The 25047-nt window shown below is 32.5% G+C and overlaps 2 protein-coding genes across 3 annotated transcripts in view; both read right to left on the reverse strand.

Moving 5' to 3' along the window:
* Nucleotides 1–25047, reverse strand: part of LOC134265488 (CD109 antigen-like) — an 82425-nt gene that overhangs the window by 21577 nt on the left and 35801 nt on the right. The gene's annotated exons all lie outside the window — the stretch shown is intronic.
* LOC134265490 (CD109 antigen-like) lies at nt 4569–22490 on the reverse strand. The gene is made up of 11 exons (XM_062747709.1): nt 22355–22490; nt 20791–20951; nt 12445–12482; nt 12049–12205; nt 11603–11673; nt 11365–11490; nt 9843–9882; nt 9428–9512; nt 9124–9259; nt 5289–5513; nt 4569–4674 (listed from the first exon to the last, which is right to left on the reverse strand). The coding sequence occupies exons 1-11, from the start codon at nt 22417–22419 to the stop codon at nt 4612–4614; spliced, it is 1167 nt and encodes a 388-aa protein (XP_062603693.1). The 5' UTR covers nt 22420–22490; the 3' UTR covers nt 4569–4611.

The raw sequence follows: 25047 nt of genomic DNA on the forward strand, positions 1-25047 counted from the left end.
TAACAAAAATTGGTCCGAAAAAAATATTTATTACTTGGGACTGTGCAAAAAAAGCGTACAATTGTGATATCCAGGTTATCAATTACCCAGCGTCAGGATTAGTATATAAATTAGATACATTTATTGATACATGTATTAATGAACCAATTAACTGTAGTAGGAGACATTTATGCTGTGCGCACGAAGTTCAACCATCATTTTGCTGATTTAATCATGCTTACATTATGCCAAATCCAATGTATGAACGTAAGAATAAAAGAAAACTTTAAATACGACACTAAGAATATGCACTCATATGTAAACCATAAATCAAAAGCAAAACATGCAAAACCCAAAGAAAGCTTATGTCAAACAAGAAACAGCACCATTTGGATTATTGGAGAAAAAGATAAAAACTTATCATCAATTTCAAATTTAAGATAAAATTTATAAAACTTGCAAGAAAGTGAAGATGTCGAGATAAAAATAATGACAGTTAACTTTAACTTATTTGAATTTTATGAACAGGAGAGTAATTATTTAAAGACTCACTTGGCTCTACATAGTTGTAGACTAAGGCATCAGTAAGAACCAAAATTCCATTGTTCTGTTACGAAGAAATTTATTTATTTATAAGAAAAATGAAGGAACATTTTTTGCAGTAAAATTCACACTATAAGATAAACAAATATTTATATCAGTTATGAAATAACCAACAGTATTCCTTTATCCAAAGAATTAGCTAAATTTATTTGCAACTTACAATACGTATGTGCTAATCATTCTAATTTTATAGCCTATAGTTCTTTGACTGTTATTTATTATAAATGATAAAGGCAAAGGTTTGATAACATACACGGAACATTTCTTCAGCATCCCACCCACCCGAGGGTCTCCAGTTTCCACCAGAGAAGGCATTATCGTAGCTGTTTAACTCGTCATTAACCTGCAGCATAACAATGAATAAAGTATCAGTATACTAGCATAAGTAAAACGAAAAGGTGCTGTCGATGATTCTGATAGTTTGTGTCGTTGTTATAAAGTTCAGCTTGACACTTTTGTTTTTTTTCAGAAAGGACTAAAAATTGATTTAATGATCTTGACTTCTTTTATGTCTTATTTACCCTGCTTTCTTTTACGTCGTTATCACTACGTAAAATCAGAACACTATTATCTACTGTCAACAAATGAACAGTGGAATCCGGATCCGCTTTGACGGATACAACCACTTCATTTCCTGGTCGTGTCGTCTGTACGTCAAAATTAATGTCGACCTGTACCGATAGAAGAAAAACAAGCATTACTTATTTTTTTTATTATGGAACACACAAATTTGAGCAAACATTCTATATTCTGAATGTTAAAATAACGTTTATTCTAGCTGATCACATTATATTATTGCTCTGAAAATTATTATGATATTTCAAAAATATCAAGAGATAATAAAATATCAAAGAAATTACAACCCAATAATATACCTTGTTTTTGAAGATTCCATCGATATTGAAGGTGAGAGCATCAGTGACGATTTCTCCGTCCTCTCTGACGTAATGAACGATAAGACGAGCTTTTGGAGCCATTTCTGTTTCTATGGATAAGTTAAATTTCTTAACCCCTGAAGTGGGCATGTCAATTTCTCCTGAAACTTCAACTTGCCCTTTTGAAATGACCTAAAATTGCAAGGTTTCAGCATATTTAATATATCAAATTTTCCAAAATTCTCTCACTATTTTCATTAATATGCGGATTATAGTTATAAATATCTTTTTTAAATGATTCATAAACGTTTTACTGAGTTAAGATAAGCAGTTTTAGCATAATGTTTTTATTTGCATGTAGTAAAATTGGAATTTCGTTGAAAGAAGAAATATTAATGCATCAAGAAACAGTCCATTATACGGAATTAGATAGTAACATTTTGTGAGTTATATGATTTCGGTTATCTCTTCGTTCTAAAAACGCCCCTTGGGGATCCGGGTTAGAATAGGTCCTCAGTATCCCCCCTTGTTTGTCGTAAAAGCCGACTTAATGGGGCGGTCCTTCGGATGAGACCGTATAAATAGAGGCCCCATGTCACAGCAGGTGTGGCACGATAAAGATCCCTCCCTGCTCAAAGGCCGTAAGTGCCGAGCATAAGCCTAAATTTGCAGCCCTTTTCTGGCATTGGTGACGTCTCCATATCAGTGAAATATTCTGGAGAGGGACGTTAAACAGTATACAATCAATCAATCAATCAATCGTTCTTAAAACAAGATATATACGAGGGTCATTCAAAAAATACGTAGACAATGTTCCTCATCATCACATTATTTTTACAAAGTTTAATATCAGTACATTTTTATGTGTAAGAAGATATATTTTATAGATTTCCGAAGTTTCATTCTATTTGATTAAATGGAACTCATGATAGCCAATTTTAAAAGCAGCATGATTTGTCACCACGGAGCACGGTCAAAAACATTGTACATGTAACGTCAAAAACAACGTTAAAGAAAATTTCTCAAACTCACAGTGCCTTTTCATTTTATACACGGTTTGTATCGTATTCCTCATTCATTAAAACGTATCCATAACACTTGACATCTAGTATGCTAACAATAATTTGAGTATACCTTAAATAAGATTATCAATGTTTTCAAATCCTTTACCATGTAACTCTGCTCTTACAGGTTCCGCAACAGTGAAGCGCACATCACATTCATGACGTTACTAACTCTTTTGACAAGATTTTGAACTATAACCTGTTTCTTTGCAAAACGCCCATCGCCCAATTTAAAGTTTTTACCCCTCAAAAATTATCTGTTCCATTATAAACAAATTCACGGCTCATTTTATGTATTTTTCCTGGTTCCTCCAGCATTTTCGGAGTTTGTTTTAAAAGTTTCCAAATGCAAAACAAAATTATATTGCTACTCGCTGCTCCGTGACGTCCTTCGACGTCATGATTTTTTGCTTTTTTAATCAAGACTATCTGTCTATAGAAAATGATATCTTTTAAACAAAGCAATGTATTACATTAACTTTTAGCTTTTGAAGAAATGAAACAATACTAAATTTAAGTATTTAAATTTTATTTCAGTTAAAGACAATTTTAAAGAGGTGTGGCCATAGATATGAAAAGCGAATAATCATTCAATAACTCAATTTTGACCCTGCTCCGTGACCCCGTTTTTCCTGTCTTCAATCTTTGATAATTTTGACAAAAATCAAGATTTATTCCAATTTCTTTTCTCAAAATATTTGAATCTGTTGTAAATATATATGTACCAAATTTGGTTTAAATATGACGTTAAATAAAAAAGTTATGACAAAAGTCTACGAACTTTTTGAATGACCCTCGTATATAAATTTCTTTGAAACTCATGATTTGACAGCAGTTCACTTGTTTGGGCATGTAACATTTTAAGTGACTCACAATTCAAAAAGGAAATATATAAATCTACCTGGTAGTAAACTTTTGGAGTATGCTCAGTTGTTTTGATTTCAAACGTTGAAACAGATCCAGTCTAAAAAGCAGGAAAAAATATTCATTATAAAATATTTTGTGAATATGGCCCTTTTAACTTAGTAAACTACATACCAAATAATTTTGTATTACATTGTTGTTTTCATCATCAGTATTTTTTGATTGAAAAATACAACAAAATAACAATTCGAATGCAAAAAAAACAATAACTTAATAAGTTGTGTCCTCGCTTAAGGAAAAAAGTGGAGCATGCATGGGTTAAGAAGGGAGTACACTTTAGGAAGGTGAAAGCAGGGGATGTAAAGTAACATAATTAATTTCCTTATTCAATCTTTATCAACCATATCAATTAAGATTTACACAAATATCAAAATCAGTGAAAATACTTTTCCCAAAATACACAAATACATATAAGTTTACAGGTACAGCCATTAATAGAATGTATTTTTCCATCCAAAGAGGACTGCGTAATGTCAAATTAAATAAAAAAAAAACTACGTGTAACGAGACTTCCAAATTCGACCCAATGATAGACTATAAGTGTATCATAACGACCCTAGAATAAACGAAATCTTGCTTTAAAACAAGGTTACTGAAATCCCTAAAACGTCGACATTCAGTGGCCTGCCTCGTTTTAAAACTGATTGTACTCTGTACCTTTATGGAAAAAACAGTAATTGGTCACACTCCGTACCTTTGGTTTGACCTGTGGATTCAGTAGCGTCACCTGCATAAAGCTGTTACTGGGTGATTTATTTGGATAAAGAGGCCTAAGGTATGCAGAGCTTTTTTCATATACTGCCTACAAGTAATAAATTTAAAAAAAATGGAAGGTAAAAACGAATATGTGTCAACTTTATTATGAAAAGCTCTTTTTTGTTTGCATTAAAAGAAATTTCAGCCTTCGCTCACCTCCAGAAATGCCCGTCCGACATTCTCTGGGATTGTCATCTCGTATTTAAAGACTCCATCGGCATCAACATCGAGAAAGACGGGCTCCAGCTTTTCTTCTTTAAAGAGGGGCTGTCGGAAATGTCGTTCTCTGATTGGTGATATTATTGGTTCGTTGACTGGAAGACGACCAAATCTTGGTTCTGTTGGTGGCGGTATTTCTGTCGTGGTGGTGGAGGTGGTGGTTGACGGAAGTGGCAGGGTGTGGGTCATGGTTAGTTTGACCCTAGAGGCTGTCGGGAGGGAAACGGGGAGTCATCCTGACGGGTTACTTTTCCCTATTAAACAATAAAACGGATAACGGATAAAAAAAAACATTTTCAATCTGACAGCATGGTAACTTGATCACATTGCCCTTAGTTATTGCAAGTCTAACGTACAGTAAGCGAAGTTTTATACATATATATTTACATTTGCAAATGTTTTCCTTTATATAACACTACTGAAAGCAAGCGTTTTTATAACTGTATAAATACAGGTACGGGGTCAAGAGGTCATAGATGCGCGTATGGATAAACGTTCGACATAATTTCTCAGTGACGTCATAAAGGGTCGACGCACGTTTAGTGGATTACATACATGCCGTTGGGTTTGAAAAATAATGCATTTCACATGTTAAAAGTCACAATCAGGCAAATTTAAAGTATGAATAAGTCACAAATGTAAATATAAGTAAAAAGGAATCATCTTTTGAGTTTAATTGGGATGTAAAACAAGTTGCCACATGATCAAATCTTCCATAAAGCCCTTTATGTGACCAACCCGTTTTACATCCGAATAAAACTCAAAAAATGATACCTTATTTCTTAAGTATAGCGGTTATATGATCGTACTGAGCAAGATGTATTGAACATCTTCTTATGTTATTACTTAAGTATTTTAATTGACTTACCAGGACTGTATATTTAAGACCAGGTTTAAACGTCTTTGGCAGAGACTCGAGGAATTCAACTTTGTTTTCAAATGGATAGAATCTGACAGTTCCAGAAGCGTTCTGTCTAAGCCCAGTTATTGCCTCTGTGACGTTCACTTCAAACAACAGTTCTCCGTAGTCCAGCCTTTTATCAAGACTCCGAAGCTTAGAGTTCTCCACGTCAAACTTATATTCGCCATTTATCTGTAGAAATGAAAAATTTAGATATAGAAGTATTACTTCAATCTTTGTTCTAAAGAATATTTCATTATCATACATTATCATACATAAAACGTTCACACTGTATACAAAGTGCTAATCAAAAATCTACTTGATTTGGATCAATAGCTATATTGCTTTGGGTACTCTGATGCATTATGGGTAAAAAAGAAAATTCTGCAAGCAAAAATGGGTAAAAAGTAACCTTAAGAAATTAGAAAACTTATTTAACCTTTGTAGAATCAATGTAAATATATCTGAGGAAATTTTTAAGTTGAAACATGTTAGAAATTCAATACTGTTCTCATTTACTAAGTTAAAATGCTATTTTCACTCATTTTGAATTATTTCAATTGTTCTTAATTTTTTCAAAGTATATTCTGTTGTAAAAGTTATTGTATATAAGTTTTCTCCACAATTCACCCACGAAACATCACCTGATTTCTATACATTACGCTTTTTTTGAGAAATTGAGCTATTCTTGTTTTGAGTGAATGCTATTATATGTTTGCAACATATTTTTGCGATTGCTATACTTTTTTTCGGATCCTTTTTCTGATTTGCATGAAATCAAGATTTATTAATTTTTGATAAAATTATTGTGATTTTAACAGTTTTGAAAACATATTGGCATTCATAATTACAAGAGAAACATTTATCAGTCAAAAAAAGTTAAACAGAAATAAATAATTATAGAATTTGATGAAATGTGCAATCAATGCTGGTGTTTGTGCTATACTTGATTTGCATTTTGTCGCGATTGATACAGAAATGCTATGTTTGATTTGCATAGAATAATTCTTGAAGAATGGTGGCTTATATAGGGGAGGGGGGATATAATCCAAAGACACTTTCTCACATTTAAGTCTTTAAATAACTTACAATGTATTGATAAATACACGTTATATATTTTCACTAATGTTTTAAAGGTATGTAAAAAGGAAAATAAAGGCTTCACAAACTACTAGTATTCGTACTCTCTCCAAAGCTCATGATAGGCGTGAGACTGAATGCGTTAACCACTATACGCTACGGTGTCTTCTTGTTGGTTGTGTGTCAGTTTGCTTTAAAAAAAAATGAATTGTTGAGACAAAAAATATTTTTCCACCTATTATTTAATTTATCTTGGTTCGTTTGTTTTTTTTTTGGCTTGCTTCTTTCACCCAACTGTTAGACCTTTGTTTTTATATTAAATTTGTTCACGAAATGCTCCGTTTACTTGATCAATACATAGGGCTCACAGCGAGTGTAACCGATCAACAAGGGATGCTTACTCCTCCTAGCCGTCTGTTCCCATTTCTGGTATTCCGGGGGGTCCGTATTTATTCCCTGCTCACATATTTGTATTTGTAAATTTTTCGACATAAATCAATGCTCGTTATCCTAACTTTTTTAACATTCCAGAAATATTCGACTTTTAAATAGAATGGATCCAGACCTTATTTAAAAAAAACACAGTGGGTTTACTTTTCCGTAATATAAGCACAAAACTTAGGATAGAAACCTGACCCATTCATATTCAGAAATAAATTCTTATGGCTGGAATCGTTTAATATTAACGTAGTACACCCATTTACCACTAAATAAGTTTAAAAAACAATTTTCAATCAACATTTCTTACAGTACAATACTATTATATGAATCAAATATGTTGAAGATGACATTACCGACAACATAATTGTAGAAAAATCAAACTTTTTCGTCATAGAGTGGGTGATTGTCCTCGCCTTATACACTTTCTCTCTCTCTTTTATAAATCTATGATAAAGAGATTATAATGCAACTTTAGTAATATTTCACCTATTTTCACACTATCATCAGATATCAGAACTTAAAGCTAAGAATCTGAAAGAGTCTATGAAAATTAAAGAAATTCAAAAAATATATAGTTACGAAAATTAATTGATTATCAGGGATATGCTTTTATTTTTATGAAAAAAAGATCCATGCATTTCTTCGAGAGATGTGGTACCCGTTTGTTTTCTTTTTATTTCATGAAAACATTTTTAATATCCCATGCAATCTCTTCTTAACGCTTATTTGGCTGAATTGAAATTTGTAAATGAACGAAGCGGCATTAAGATTTGAAGCTGAATGCGTTTTAATCATTGTGTTTTCTTATCAAAACTTTGAATGCATATATATACCACTAAATATTTACAAAACTATGTGTATATATCAAGTCAAAGAGTTGAAATCGATCTTTAAAATTGTTTAAGATTTTACAATTTGGTAAGCGGCATTAACGTTTTTTCTTTGGTATGTTTTTGTTAATGAATGACTGTCATAAGTGGATGGAAAAAATGAGAATACCGGTATATATGGAAGAATGTAGCTTGTCCACCAATTAAGCCGACCCCTTCCCCAACCATAAAGTAGGGTTTTTGTGTCAGGATCTTTGAATGCTATGGACAACAATGTAATCCCCTCCCCTTCCCAAAGAAATTTATGCTGGATCCATCCTTTATTCCGGAATTTAAAACAAATGGAACTAAACATATTGATTAACGAAATAAAAACGTCATTAGAGTTGTTTCCATTAGAAAATAAAAACATACTTTCACGAAAGGCCACACTGCTTTTTCTATAATTTATACAAATACATATGTATTACACTCACTGACTGAGCATAAAACGCTCAAGGTGAGCATATGACACATGGACCTCCTATGGACTGGGCCAAATTTGAAATGTAAGAGGAGTCTGGGGAAGAAAATATTGTACAAGACTGTTGTAAACACAAGGTAACGTCAATAAATTATTTCACTAATTGCACTAGGCCTAATTGCTATATGTATACTCGAAAAAAGTATAGCTGTCATGACAACAAAGATAGCTTTCTGGATATTTTCTACGCAAACCAAAAATAGCTCCGGAAAAGTTGGGTAGGTGCATATTTGATGTGATTGTCAAGATATAACGAAGACCTTGTGGTCAAATTTGATAGCTAACGTTTGACTAGGATTTATATTAAACAAAACAATAAATGTTTTATTGAAGTAATGTCAAGAGTCCATTCAAGTGGCTAATTAGTCGAAAAATGACCATCAGATGCGTGAAAAACGCGTGCTACCGATGTTTAAGGAAGGGTGGGTGACACAAAAACCTAATAATCTTTAAATATACCAAGAAGAAGTCTCTTATTGGTTGAAGTAGTTTTATTTTTAGTAAAAAACCGTATATAAAAGACATTTTTTTGTCTAAATGTGCAGACAGAAACTTCGAATGATATAGCTAGTGATCCAAATCAAGTAGATTTTCGATTAGCACTTTGTACACAGTAGTTCAGACCAGTTGTCTTGATAAGAATTTAAGTTTACCGGTACGGCAAGAAAATAAAATTTACTTTTTTTTAAACTTAATTTTTAATTTAAACTTTAATTCTCATACTGGTATGCAGTATAAGAATTAAAGTTTACTGGTGCAGTAGGAACATTTAAGTAAACCGGTGCAGTATGCAGTATAAGAATTTAAGTTCACCGGTGCGGTATGCAGTGCGGTATGCAGAATAATAATTTAAGCTTACCGGTGCTGTATGCTGTATAATTTTTTAAGCTTACCGGTGCGGGTATGCAATATAATTATTTAAGCTTACCGGTGCGGTATGAGAAATTTCGTTCACGAGACCATGTTTCTTCCTGTTCTTGATGAACCACGGACTAGTTCTTCTGCGGAAGGGCCGGATGATCCTAATGTCAACTTGTCCCTTCACGGGCTTACCAAATGTATACCTGTAATTGAAATACGAAAATGTCTAGTTCAGTGATGAAATAAATATATGTGAAGATGAAAATTTACTTAAGCCAAGATTTTGTTTATAATTTATATTATTTATAATAAAATTGTTAAAAATATGTGATTAATATGTTGACTTGTATAGCTTTGCGATATGTGCTTACTTGGAGATGACTTTAATGCCAGTCAGATTTCTGTTGCTCAGTCCATATGGAGGAAGATCCAAGGTTACGTCAAACTTTGGCAATACTGAAAAAATTCATATTTGTAATTAACCTAGAAGATTGCCATATTGGGTTTCTTGACAAATATACCTTTAGATTGATTGATTGTGTACTGTTTAACGTCCCTCTCTAGAATTGTTCACTCATACAGGAACGCCACCACTTGCCGGTGGGGAGCTGCAAATTTTGTCCACAGTGGGATTCGAACCCGCGACGTAAGGATCAAGTCTTTACTTCGTTACTCTAGAGCAGACACACTAATTACTTAGACACGCGGGCGACAAAAACTCTGTAGAAGACAATAAACTGAAAACAAAATTTAGCAATCCTGGAAAATGAATGGAAAAATATTTACCATACTCATCTGCAGTTACTGTCTTTGTGTGGGCTTCATTCTGGAGTGAGAAGAAAATATGGTCCATAAATTATCAAATTTACAACCAAACAAGACCTAAATTTAAAAAAGGGGGCCGACTATAGTTTCCATTGCGCAATATTTCGCGCATCATAGTAAAATGAAGTGTATTTACTGTTTTAATGCAACTTTTTTCGCTTAATTATTATAATCAAACAAAATTAAGAAATTATAGGTATCAAAATGTAATTACAATTTGATATAACTGATTTTTTTTTTAACCATTTTGCAATTGATAGGTAGGTTGACGTCGTTGCAATGTGTTTTTGACGTTATGATAATCTGTAGTTCTTGAAGAAAGGGGTAATAAAAATATTATTAAAGTAAAAGTAATAAACATACGCTCTTGAAATTTAAAACATAGAAATTTGAGAATATCTCCAATATTTTTGTTATGTTTTCACGTGAATCCATTTTGAACGTCATATTTTGAAACACTCTATAAAAATAGTAAAATTTGCTAATTTTTTGCATTTTGAGATGCCCCGTCTAGTAACAAGACGGTAGAATTTTGTGTTTCTTACATATATTGTATAATATAGTATTAATCATCAAATATTTAATATTTTATCAAATAGTTTGAACAAAATCTCTATTGTAGTATTTGTATAATTTGCTTTAAATTGCTAAAAAATGACATTTTTCTATATAATCCTTAGTAAATGTACCTATATAATTTGAGACGGTCCCTCAAACATACCTGGACGGTAGATTTCCCCTAAACTTTGCATGTACACTGAAGTTAATGTAAGCTATATATGGAATAAAAATGAAGAGTTTTCCTATTGTAGTTTTCACACAATAAAACTATAGTCGGCCCCCTTGATTAAAAAAGTTAAAATTAAAAATACATATACTATTATAAATAATTTGAAGATGCAATCAAATATTAATATTTAGTGTAATTTTCTGTATGTAATGCATTAGAGATCCACGACATTCAAATCTCAATAACACACGTTAAACCTTCTCACCGCGTGGTAGAATACACAGTAGGAACTATATGCCAAATTGTACAATGTTTTGACTTAATTTAACTAAAAACTATAATACTGTCAAATTAGCTTTAAAATACTACACATGTGCGCTTGAAATTAATTTGTCATATTCCCCTCGCAATATTTGTTAGTGTAATTTAACTTTGCAACGTCATTTGACGTCATAAACGGCTCTTACATCTATTAAGCACGCCTAGGTTTGAAGGGCGCTAAATTCACATTAAAGATTAACGAAAAAGCAATCATGAAGAAAGAAAAGCAGAGAATGTAAATATTAGCATTGAATTAATATTTTTGGATGTCTTCGGTCCTTTAACACAACTAGCCATGCGGACAAATTGAATACCGCGCTTTAGCTTTTTTTTTCTTTTTAAAAAATTAAAAAGATAAACACAAAATAGAAGAGGAAGCTCATGTTTATTTAAAACAAGAAAAACATGGAAAAACTTAGAAATCTGTATTACCCCTTGCACAGCCTTTATCTTCCACTCCCCGAGTACAGGATGCTCCGACATGACTAAACTGTCTGTAAACACTCCATTATCAGGAACCTTATTATTCCACTGAGCGATTTTATTTCCAAGAGGGTCCTTTTAAGAAATAAGAGAACTTGTTCAATAAATCCCACGACTTTCTCTTATTACGTGTCTCTAATTCAAAACCAATCAAATGAGCAAATAAAATTCACAAGAGGCTACGTACGTGTATTTCAACATCAATGTTTTGATTTACAACGGATAAGTCTGGGTATATTCCAAAGACACGGAAATGAACTAGAAAAAAAAACACACAAAAAAAAGTTAGAATCAGAGAAATAATTCTTGAATATGGACATGACGACAGTTCAGTGGCCCATGGTTTTGGATACCAATGACGTTAACGTTACACGTATGTAATAAATTATTTAATGAAAACACAGAAACAGATAAATAATCATGATAGAAGAGAACTCTGGTCTTAAATTATTATAGATACCATCTGAAGAATCAAATTTTAAGTGTAAAGGTGGGTATCTATGTGAGGATGAGAGTGTATGTACGTGAGTTATGACACTCATCTTAAATAACAGAATATTACACATGGATTTTGATTCTGGTACAAAATTGATTTTGCTGTGAAGAGGAATTCTGAAGCAATAAAATGCTTACTTGTTTGACCAGGTTTGTAGATTGCTTTGTCCGTTTGGATCATCACAGAGGAGAATTTAGGATTGATTTCTAGCATTCTGAAGTTACTGAAGTTGACACCTCCCTCTCCCTGAATAACAATGACATACTTTTCTCCAGAGGATAAAGTGGAGGGCATCTGTTTTACAAAAGCAAAATTACTTTAGCTCAAGGAACATCTTATCAATTTTTTGAAGCAAATATGTAGAAGTCAAGTTTTATAATGGTTTCGGAAATTTATCACCAATATTATCTAATGAACTTTTACTTGTTTTGATTTTTTTTATATTTTATACGTTTTATGCATGAAATCTTGACTTTTAGAAGGAGTAATAATGAGAAATATATCATGTATCATTTCAGCAAAATGAAACTTACCATTAAAGGAATTGTAAGCATTGTTGGATTTCCGGGATCTTCAAGAGAAAATATAGTTTTTTTATGATGATACAATAAAGAGATAACGTATTTAGTAATAAAAAAAACACATCACATGTTAAGCTTACTGGACGTTTTGTTGAACATTTCTGTGGTTAATTGTGATTCTTCAATAATTTTAGAAAGTATTTTATATTTAAAAGTATTATCTAGAAATAACAATACTATATTTTTAAAGAAAAGTGCAGAAGTCAATATGATCCCTACATCTGATAAAAGAAAAAATCAATCTATACAAATGTCATAAAACTAAGTGGATGTAAATTATCGAATTTTTCAAATCAGTAAAATAATCTTTTGCTAAGTTCCAGTATATAGGAGTTAATATAAAACCTGCTAACATGAATAATTACTGTGGTCATCATGTTTAGGATTTAAAGTTTCTTATTCTGGTATTCTGCATTCTTTTTTTCATTTCAGACAAGAATATACGTAAAGCCTACTAATTCTATTATCTATCTGTAGTTCTCATTTCGGACACGACTATAGGTACAGTCAACTAATTCTAATATCTACCTGTTGTCCTCATTTCGGACACGACAGTACGTAAAGTCTACAAATTCCAATTTGTTTCGTTTCTGTGATCCTCGTTTCGGACATGACAATACGTTTTGTCTACTTATTCTGATATCTACCTGTGGCCCTCATTTTGGACACAACAGTACGTTGCCTACTTATTCCTATATCTACTGTGGTCCTCATTTCAGACAGGACTATAGATGAAGTCTACTTATTCTGATACCTACCTGTGACCCCAATTTCGGACACGACAATACGTGAAGTGTACTATATCTTCCTATGATCCTCATTTTGGACACAACAGTACGTTAAGTCTTCTTATTCTGATATCTACCTGTTGTCCTCATTTCGGACAGGACAGTACATGAATTCTACTAATCAAGGTCTTTCGTTCTACTGATTCTGTTGGAAAAGAATATTATTAAGGTCTTTCGTTTCCAACAGAAGACCTTCTACTCTATTCTGTTGGTAAAGATTATTAAAGTCTTCCGCTCAGGCGGAAGACTTTTTGCAGAATCTGATGGAAAAATTCTCTTCTGCTTTCGAGTTATTCCCTTAAGGTGTCCGACCCATATTAGGACCAAAATTTCTAACCTTAAATATCAATTGTTTGTAAAATATCCTGATATTATTTTAGAGCATTTTAGAGTAGAAAGGGATTAACCAAGAGAAAATTTCAAAAATTTTATTACCTTAGCATAAATTAATTATTGAAGATTGCATTGAAGTCTATGGAGGGAAGTAAGTTTTTTAATATAAAAAACAAAATACTTCAAATATCAAAATATGCTGTGGTGGAAAGATGTATTTGACCATGGGGAATAGAAAAACAATTAGAAAAAAATTTTTTACCAGACAGATTTTTTTCAAATTAATTTTTATTTAGTAAAATCAAAGGGAGATAACTCGTCAATTGCAGGAAGAGGTAATAAATTAGGACATGTCCTACTCTTCCATTCTGATACTAAAAGATGAAAATTAGTTCTAACTACACTTAGTATTCAGCCCTTACATATCTATTATGCATTCAATTTCATTCAATCTGAGGCTAATGTGGATCGGATACCTTAAAATGAAAAGTTGGTACTGTTCGTTTCCAGATAAAGGCTCAGGAACGACAAAAGCTGGAGAAGAAATTCTACTGAATTTAAATACTAGAAGACTTGAAGCACATCGGTTTTTCTTTTTCGATTTCACTCAACACGGTGCTAGATAGGGCTCAAAAATGAGAATGCCTTAAAGCGCAAAAATTTACATATATTTCCTTATGCATCTTTTAAACTAAAAATAATTTGTTCAGCCATGTTGAATTAATGTTGTGCATGATTTTAAGATCTATCATTTGACATCATTAAAAAGGGGCTGGCCCCTAATATTAGGGATGTAGGGCCCTTGAAAGTTTTTTGCTTTATAACTCAAAGACGGTATTTTTTCGATATCGTTATTGATATGAAATAGGTTCTTTCACATCTTATTGATCTAATGAAAACATTATTTTGTTCGAACCATGTGTTATTAACTGAGCATAAAAAATTATAGTCTATATACAGGTGAGTGATTTTATACGGCAAGTGAAGAAGAATTCTTTACGTGTACGCGTAGAAAATGTATGAGGCCTCATATCTCTCTCATTTCTCAATGGATTTTGCTCAAAATTTCAGAGTTTATAGACGTTATTAAACTTTATCAGAATTCTTCCTAACATTTCAAAAATTCTCTTCCGCTTTTGAGTTATTCCCCTTTAATCAAAAATTTATACCTTTCATTTCCAGACAAAGGCTCAGAAAGGGCAAAAGCTGGAACAGAAATTCTACCGATTTTAGATAATAGAAGGATTGAAGTTGTACACATTGGTTTTTGTTTTCCGATTTCTCTATTCAAAATGGTAGTCAAAAATTATAACGTCAAAAAGAGAGAAAAAAACTGTATGCAGTATATTGCATATATTTGCCCCCACAAAAGTCAAATTTTGAAAACTTCCTGAAATGTGCTGAATTCAATAAATTATATGAGAAATATAAATTAACAGAAAATATTATAGTGTCAAAGCAGTGTATTCACAATTTTTAGCCGGGCTTATTGCTCAAAGAGCAATTGCCGGCTTATGTGATCCTGTTCAAGGCAGGATGTTGACCCCATAGTCGCCATTTTAAAGTTACGTGCAAAAATATAGTTCTTACTCTCAACCGCTTTTGAGATAATACAAACGCTAAATAAAGCAATAAAAATAAAACGAAATTTTATCTATATAAAATAAACATTAGTACTAATGACTTTGAAAACTTCATAAGTCAAAGAACATAGTTCATTAGCGTAAGGATTTTTGATAATCAGTGTTACCATAGTTCTCTACACATACGAGGTAAAGCAGGAAAGGGAACCAGACTGGCCTGTTTGTTTACATTCAGCTGCGGTACCAGATTAATTCTGATTCTGACAAAATCGGACCGTGGTATTAGGATTAAAAAACTCACTGTCAGTGTCTTATCATTTATACTGATAGTTTTAAAATAATTTTTTCATTAGAATATAAACATGATTCATGTAAGAAATCCATTCTACTCTGTAAATGAGCCCGGCTCTCTGTACTTCTGAGTACTTTGATTGTTTTTATGACGTCACAGACTAGTCCGATTTTATATCCTTTTTTCAGAAAGAGGACAAAATGGACAAAATTTCAACAATTTTAGCTTTAAAATTTATAGAGCGCAAGTTTGTTCAGGAACAATATTGACATATTTCATTGATATTTTCATTCTACACATTATATCAAAATATTGATCCTGAACACAGATGCGCTCGGTGATTTTTACTCAAAATATCGACGAAGTATGTACATTTTTCTGTAAAATTCATTAAAAAAACTGAATTTTACGTCATGTTTGTGACGTCATTACGTACATATGGCGTCATTACTTATGAAAATATTCAGTGTTTTGAAGTCAGCATATATCCCCCTGTTTAAGAACTTAATTAAATATATCTCCATCAAAGTTTGATTCTGCTATAAAAAAAAAATGTTACCCTACAAAACAGGCACCATCTATTTTATTATACTGAATGTCTTATTGATTTAGGACGTCAGCAAAAATATAATAAAATATACATAAATTAATCTTAAAGATTCTACCCTTGGGAGGTAGATTAGAGTTTCGTTATTAAAAAAAATAGGGATATCACGGCTGGAACTTGTTTTTGATTTGTACAGATGATTCTATCATTGGAAAGGTACACATGTAGTACGAACGATTTTCTTAGGTCCTATCCCCCTCTCCACTTCGAAATAAATGCAATCGCTACATGCATACGGGCCTATATCAAACTATTCTAATTGCTTTATATCAGAGTAATTTGCGATGCTGTTTAAATTAGCAAATACAAATAAGCATGACAAATGCACACAGTAAACTGTAATTGAAAGTGATGTTTCAAATTCTCATGAAAATCGAAAAATAAATGAAGCAGCTTAGTTTGAGAATTGCATTATTTGCTACAGAACTTTTATTGTACAGAATGATATGCTTATGTATTTTTTTTATTTCCTCGAATAAAGAAGAATATCACAATGACACGATTTTACGGGTACATAATTGTAATTAAGTACATGCAGATTTACATGAAAAAAATTAATAATAAGACATTTTTCTAACAAATGCAAAACTGCATCTGAGAAAGCCGTGCTGTTGCAAGCCATTCTTTCGTGTTTAATTAGTGGACTGAGAGATGTTTTAATTTCCTTTCATCGCGATACGTAACCCCCCTCCCCATTCCCTAAAATGGTACAATGTAATCCTTCAGAGACGAGAATGTCAATTGGTAAGTTTGTTTAAACACGAGGAAATTTACATATCTACCGGAAATGGCGCGGACATTTTTGTCGTGCTAGAATGAATGGCCAATTCATTACCGAAACGAACCTGCTTGGATTTTCGGAGTGACACCTGATGAGAGTTCCCTTACAAAATTCTGGCATTTTAGCCGACGATTTTTAAGACTTTTGGCATCTCTTAAAAAATGTAACCATGCTATATCACAAATCAAAATTTCGAAATTCAATTTGGCTTAACTCTTACCTGGTCATTTTCTTTTTTAAATTTCTGATTTTTGTTCACATATACACACACACAAATTCAAATAATCTGTTGATATTCAAACAATGAAAGTACTTATCTGTTTGCTAATTATTATGTTTAATGCCTAGGTTAGTATTCTTGTTTGTTTATAACTTTGTATAGTGTTGTTGGTAATTTCAAAACAATATCTAAAATTCAAATTTTTAATCGGCGTAAGAAGTAATTTTTTAACGATATTACAAGCTAGAAAAACAATATAGCAAAACTAATTTATTATTTAACCCCTTCCCCAACCCCTTACAATCATTTTTAAACTGAATTTTAATACACATACACATCTTCCAAATAAATATTTAACCCAACTCTCATTTTAATTTATAACTAAATCTATAATTTATGCCCAGCATTTATTAACAAAATCACCCTCTTTTTTGGAGCTATATATATTTGCAATTTTCCTCACCTCATCATTATTTTTGTTTATATTACGTTGACATTTAACTCCATGTATGGTCGGCCACCAAAAATGATTGCTTCAGTCTGACTGAGTTCCACGGTGGATATTTATTTATATTATTTATTATTTATTTATTTTAAAAAAAATAATTAGTAGATGTGTACACGATGTATGATCATATAGATGTCTACACGATCATACAGAGGCCTGTTCTTTTTAGAACAGAGATTTTGAGGCTGAAAGCACTAGGTGAAAAAATAAGAATAATAAAATTTCTTAGCACCAATGACTTATAAATAATAGTTAAATTCATCGAGATATGTATACAGATAAAATAAAAAGACGTTCATTGTAATCTAACGATCACGCTAAATGATAAACGTGACTCTTCAATCGTCAACTGCCTTACTTATGCAGCAATATACCTTCATCACCTGCACACACGGAGTGTATATATCTCGGTTGATTCGATACAAGAGCATGCTCTAAGTATGAACAATTTCTAAAACGAGATAAATTATTGACAAGCAAGTTGAAACAAAAATATCGACAGTTTCGTTTAAAGTCATCATTTCGTAAGTTCTATGGTCGATTACTGTTCGTTATATCCATATCCTTCTTCTATGGTCGATACAATGACCTTGAAAATTTTTAGAATTTTTTAGTACCCATATCTTATTCACACCACTTCTTGAATATATAGTTGCACAGTATTCTTGAAGTTTTTCCTTCACTACTGTCAATAACTTAGTGAGGAGTAACGAAAGATGCTTGGTTGAACATTTACTGGAACCTGCATGTATCTTTGTTTGTAAGGATTCTTATGAAGTTTTGAAATCCAATATATCTAAGGTAGTTCAAATTCATTTTGGCTTTGTGGAATATTGAAAGTATTGAAAACTGACAGACGATTTTGAAGAATTTCTTTTTTAGAAAGGGAAGTATGAATATAAGTAGGATTACCTTTGTAGAATTAAATCCAAGTTCTTCTAGAATTCAATTTATATAATGAGCCTTACAAACGAAGACAATGTTGTCAGCTTCTTTGTCAGCAGGAACCAGTACGTACTGATCGTGTAATCTATCTAACTCCTTTTTCACTTCTATTGAACGCAGAAGGATATATGGTTTTCATATTGCCCCTCAATCTTTTAATACGTGACTTTAACATGGATCTGATACATTTAATCCATTCTCACAAGGTGTCAATGTCTTCTTTTTCATATTTTGCCCATCGTCTTGCGTAATTTTCTACAGAATCCATAATATTTATGAAATTTCGACGCCAGTTCAAGGATCGGGGTTCCCTATATTTAGGACCTTTTTAAATAAGTGATCTAAGGTTCTCATTACGAACTATATTTACGTCATCTGTAATAACGTGTCCACCAGGGCTATAGTTATAGGGCGATGAAGAACATAAACACGAAGGAGGATTATGTTTCAGATAGTCGGTATCCAGGTGTAAAGTGTGTTTGTAATTGAAAAATTTGGAGGCAATGTTCGATGTATATTTGTAGGAAATACAAGGTGTAGTCTTTAACTTGAAATATGGTGGAATGCAAGACTGGACCCTTTGTGATTAAGAATATTACTTATATTAAGCGCGTCAATTCCTTTATTGGCATATTGAAGTTTAAGGAAAAGACGGATTGTTTTAGGCGCATTTTCTTCCGTGAAGCGTGCGGGTTTAAAGAGCCTATGATATGCAATATCCATAATCACAGATCTGAGTCCATATTTAGGTGATGAGGATCCAAAATTGGATGTTCCTTGGCCTTTTCAAGAAAACTATTTAAAAGTTTCAAAGGAACAAAGTAAAGTTTTGTTCGAATATGATGTAGACCTAACTGTTGATTTACATAAGGTAGTAATGAATCAAAAGAGACGTCGTGTATTGCAGGTTTATTGTACGAACGATGCCCATGACTACGCTTACGTCTCTGAGTATGGTTAAAAAGTCCCATCACATTTACATTATTACACTGCGGACTGGAAAGATTTCCAACACTATCGACATTGTCATTAAATCCATAGGGAAAGGCTGTCCCTAATTTTCTGATCCAAATTTCTTCTCGTTGTCCACACAGATTACATTCTATTCCATAGACAACATTAGAAGATTTGCAGTTAAGATTTTCCCAAGTTTTGGTATAGAAGGTCTTTCCAGTAAGATTACTGGTGAAAAAAATGTCAGTCATCAAAATGTCACAGGTTTTACAGTTTCGCACAGAACATTTTGAAACAGAAGACATTGGATCGGAAAAGGAATTATCCAATATATCTGTAATAGAAACCTTACATTCTTTCAGTTTCGTGTATGATGTACTGGTTTTATACCAAAACTGGGAATCTGAAGACTGTACATATGACATATATTTAATACTCCTGAGGATTATCCGAGGGGCACCAAATGAACTCCTTGAGTCTGTGTCCCTTATAGACCCAAAGGAGTTACGCCTTTTTATACTGGGCGATGCGCCTGTCAGTATCAGTAACGGAAAAAATCCGAAATAAGTTTCAAAGGGACAGAGTAAAATTTTGTTCGAATATGATGTAGACCTAACTGTTGATTTACATAAGGTAGTAATGAATCAAAAGAGACGTCATGTAGGAAGGACTGATAAGCAATATTTTAGTGTTATCAGGGTCATTAATTATTGTTATCTACCTCTCTGATCGTCAATTTTAATTTTTCTTGATCTGAATGTCAGTCAAAGTATAGAAACCGTCTATTCCAGAGATTAATTTCGATATTTTAATGAATTGCATATATAAGAGATGGGTACATAGTTTATAAGTATCAAATGCATTGTCAAAGACAAATATTAATCTTTTTTTATTTAGAAAGAAAATAATAAAAATTCCTGAACAATATCATAACAACAGACAAGATTACACACTCCTTTGATTCGGAAGGAAAATTAAAATCAAGGTTTGATAAACACCAATACATCGCCTCCTAAAAGGGAGAGTCCTCAATTCACAAGTAAAGTCATGAGCATATTTTTCGAGATAGTCTTATTCATTTATACAGTCTGTTTTAAATCTAACCTTCCACTGGTCTCTTTATTGTGATGGTTCTCTTCCAATCAAAGTTAAAAGAAACAAATGAAGGTTGTTTTTAATCAGACTGTATTTTACCCTTTAAAAAGTTGATTTTTAATCCGTGCCTAATTTTGCATTACGTAGTGATGTTAGTGATATTTGTTTCCTTTTACAATATTTACTTCATACCCGTCTTCCTCCTTTCAGATACGAGAGTGGTGTTGCTTCTGTCCAGTAGACTGACCACCACCGTGGTTCCGGGGCCACCACCCGGGACGTTCAGAAGCTGGACATTTACCCGTACTCTAAGGTTTGGGCGAACCATCCTTGGGAGCATAACAAGGTATGAACTGAAAGATACAAAGTATCATTAAACTGAATTCGCATCGCTAGCTTGGTCTCTATCTAGTACATATTTAGTTTTTATATGATTGAATAATTTCCATCTCTCTGATTGGCTGAGATTCAACTATATTAGAAAAACGTTGACCTGCACGTGACGTTCCAGGTGAATACAAGGATTTATTTCCTTTATATGATCTTAAATAGGTCGGGAAATTCCAAATTGATACAAAATGTTTTGGAAAGTTATTTAAACGACTATGACTTTTTTCATGTGAACAAAACATAAGCGAATTTATATATTCGGGTGACGTCGTAAGAGGGGATGCAAAAACACCCCTTCGAGACTTATTGAACAACAATATAACATTTAAAAATTTCGTCCCGATGAAAAATCGTCCGGATACTGAAGCATCGGGATATCTGGGGTCCGGATATCTGTATATTTTTTTTCATGGCAACTAAAATTGATATAAAACATTTCAAATTGATGTGACTTGTAAGTTTTATTTATATTTTAATTCTGCTTCTATCTTGTATTTGGCTAGGGCTTCATTAAATGCAAACAAGTAATGAGCTGTATCATTTTATCAGAGAATCATATAATAAAACAATTATTGCTTTTTTCGGTCATTACAATGATTTAGCCTTCGGGCTCGGTGAATATTGTACTCTTCAGATGGCTAAATCATTGTATTGACCTAAGAAATTAGCAATTATTTTATAGTAGTGAATTCTAACTCTTACAGATTTTTCCTTTATACTTACTGTATATCACGTGTATGAAACATAATTTAATGTACAATACACCATTCATAAACACGGTTATTTTTGGTTAATCTATAAGTCCCGTTGAGTATATGTAGCAATTAAGATTAGAAATGATGATTACTTGTTTTGGTTAATCTATAAGTCCCGTTGAGTATATGTAGCAATTAAGATTAGAAATGATGATTACTTGTTTTGGTTAATCTATAAGTCCCGTTGAGTATATGTAGCAATTAAGATTAGAAATGGTGATTACTTGTTTTGGTTAATCTATAAGTCCCGTTGAGTATATGTAGCAATTAAGTCCCGTTGAGTATATGTAGTAATTCAAGTATATGATGAAAAGGTCAAACAAAGTATGCATATTAGATTTTTTTTGCATCTTGATTTAGTTACATTTTCTCAAACTGAATTTAAGAATAGGATTTACGAAGATATTTATTTTAAATTCAAAATTTACAAAAACCTTTTTAAACCAATGGACACCCTTTTAGTTTGGAGAGTGAACATAATTGGTTTGTTACATTTTGAATGAGAGAAAATATTAACAAGCTGCCCAACACTATGATAGTAAAAAAAAGTAAAGTTTTTAACTCATTTGACCTGAGATACAATATACTTTAGTAATTAACCATTTACTTACTTTTTAGAAAGGGAAGATGAGATCCATGTTAATAAAACAAAAAGGAAAACTCGCAGTTTGTCCATGTCTTGAAATAAACAATTAACACATACTGGTAGGAGCAAATTAAACTCAGACTAAAACATGAATTAGTGAACTTTAAGTTTTATATTGAGAAAACCTTGGAAACTACTGGATTATATTGCCCGGTCTTAATTATAAACAGATGTACAGGATTTCAATCTTAATTTAGTCAATGGAAAAACCAGCGTGACAATGTTTAATGCAAAAGTTATATTTTTATTCCTCGTGAATTATTTAATTCCTAGCGACAATCTCAATGTTTGTGAAGAAAAATGCAGTAATACATTTATGAAAATAAAATTGCTTTATAACCATCATATTTATCACCGACACCTTTGATATATTTAATATGAATATTAAAGTTACACAGAGTGTTTCTTTAATAAGATAACTGTAGCGTACAGAGAAAGACCTATGAAAATTATGAGCATTTAACGAAGATATGACAATTAAACTGCACTGCTAAGCAAGAAAAGACTGCACAATAAAAATGTCGGAAATGCAATGGTTGCATCTACCGTTTCGTTGTTCTCACTCGTGTATGTCAATGTAATGCCACTTCGGAAATGGGTCTGTCTCCTAGTTGATTAGACAGACATCCCGTATTATACAGCAATATACCTCCTTCACCTGCATACGGGGTTTATATCTCTCAACTGACTCGACAACTGACTTGACTTAACAAGAGCATGCCACACGTGTGAGCAATTTTTCAAACGAGGCAAGTTTTTGACAAACAAGTTGCTGAAACAAGAATATTTGCAGTTTTGTTTAATTTCATCATTTCCTAAGTTCTAATCCCGATGCAATGACCTGTCAACAAATACAAAAAAATATCATTGAGTCAAATGCTGACCGACTTTTTTCATATACTAACTGTTACTCCATTATTCCATGGCGCCTTATCCCACCTCTGATGTTTTGGAGGTCATTGTTTGCTCTGCTCGAACTTTGAATTGCTTTTCAGCTCGAATAAAGTTTGTTATCTCCACATATTGATATACACAATAGTTTGCTCTACGTACAAAAAAATCTTAAACGAGGCAAGTTATTGACAAACAAATTGATGGTACAAGAATATCAACAGTCTCGCGAGTAAATTCCTGATTTCTCAAGTTATATGTTCGATACAATAAACCTCTCAGCAAATATATTCCGTCATTTAGGCAAAGTCTGACTGAGATTTATCATTCTTATTGTTGAGTCATTATTTACACATGGGCTGTATATGGTATTTCTCAATCATGACGTGGAACATGCGGCAGATATATCCGCTCCTCAGGGGATGCTTATTACATCATGACACCTTATCTTACTTATTAATAGTTTACAGGCCTATGATTTCTGTATTTTAAACATGATTAATTTTTGTTCTTCATATTTTATATACCAAAAACTTCGAAATTCATAACTTAGGTGATATAATCTCATTTATACTGAAAAGAAAGAGAAACGCATAATAGCATAATAGCAAAAAATATTTCACTATGTGGCCAAAAATTATGAAAATTGGTCAGATGTGTATTTTGGTTACTGTGCACTTAAATCGCTGGTCAAAATTACTCAACCATGAAATGTATGGTGTCACGTAGGGGAAGTGATAAAAAGCCAAAATACACGTGCATGTTGATGAGGACAATTTTGCTATCACATTTTGTAGTGCCAAGAGATGCATTAGAGTTATAGACATCGTTTTCCGATATTTGCAGTCAGTATAATTTTCTTGCCATCATGGTATGGCTGACGGAAGTTACATTGGGTCTAATAATTGAGTTGCATAAGTGAATAAAAATGCATGTTTGTTTTTAACTTTTCAACCAAAAAACTTTTTTCGGTTGTCAGAGAGTAACTTAAAAAGTTTCCAACCAACCGTGAGGGTGACGTTGACGCGTAACAACGTCACATCAAGATATGGCATTTCATCATGTTGCCTCGGTTATTGTCAAGTCATTATCACTGAAACCGATATTTTTACGGCAGGCAATCCTACTCATATTTTCATACTAATACTGACAGAAATTCTCTGCTCAAATTTGGTACGCAAGCTTGGCAACTTTTATTGATTTTACTCTCACACGTGAACGTACGCGCCGTATGCGTATTGATTTTAGCATGTTCACGCTGTGAAAATGTAGCCAGTGTTTGTCGATACTTCCTTACAACATTCACGTGTACCAAATCAGCTAGATTCTGTAAATTCTATCCTAAATTGAAAATTCATGGGATTCATTGGACAGGGGGATTTGTTGGCTTTGGAATAATACAGCTACTCTCAATCATTAAGACTACCGTCGGAAGACTTGAATGATAATCCTATGAGAAAGATAAATGCTCTGGTGAACTCAATGCACAAGAAAATCAAGGCTGTTACTGATGCGCAAGGGAGTTGATGAGAATTTTTTTTTTAATATTTGGGGGGGGGGGGTATCGACATATCAATTTCAATAACTCAGGACTTTTCAGTCAAATTCACACAAGATTTCGGTTACTTGTTGTTTAAAGTTGAATTAAAATGTTTGATAACAATACTGGAAAACATATTGGAAAAAAAGTTTTAATTTTATTCAAAAGTTTATTATGCGTTTCTTTTTCCTTTCAGTATACATTTACAAAAGTATGGTGGAAGAGAT

This window comes from Saccostrea cucullata, unplaced genomic scaffold (assembly GCF_032062105.1).
Source record: "Saccostrea cucullata isolate Sc308-1 unplaced genomic scaffold, CSIRO_AGI_Scuc_v1 ctg401, whole genome shotgun sequence".
Classification (NCBI taxonomy): Eukaryota; Metazoa; Mollusca; class Bivalvia; order Ostreida; family Ostreidae; genus Saccostrea; species Saccostrea cuccullata.

Bases quoted from the DNA above. Each gene is read 5' to 3' on its own strand.
- LOC134265490 (XM_062747709.1), bottom strand. From the start codon at position 22,419: ATGGACAAACTGCGAGTTTTCCTTTTTGTTTTATTAACATGGATCTCA. The intron at 12,206-12,444 runs GTAAGTTTCATT...TTTGTAAAACAG, and splicing joins TGCTTACAATTCCTTTAATG to ATGCCCTCCACTTTATCCTC. The intron at 5,514-9,123 runs GTAAGCTTAAAT...TCATTTCTACAG, and splicing joins AAATTTCTCATACCGCACCG to ATAAATGGCGAATATAAGTT.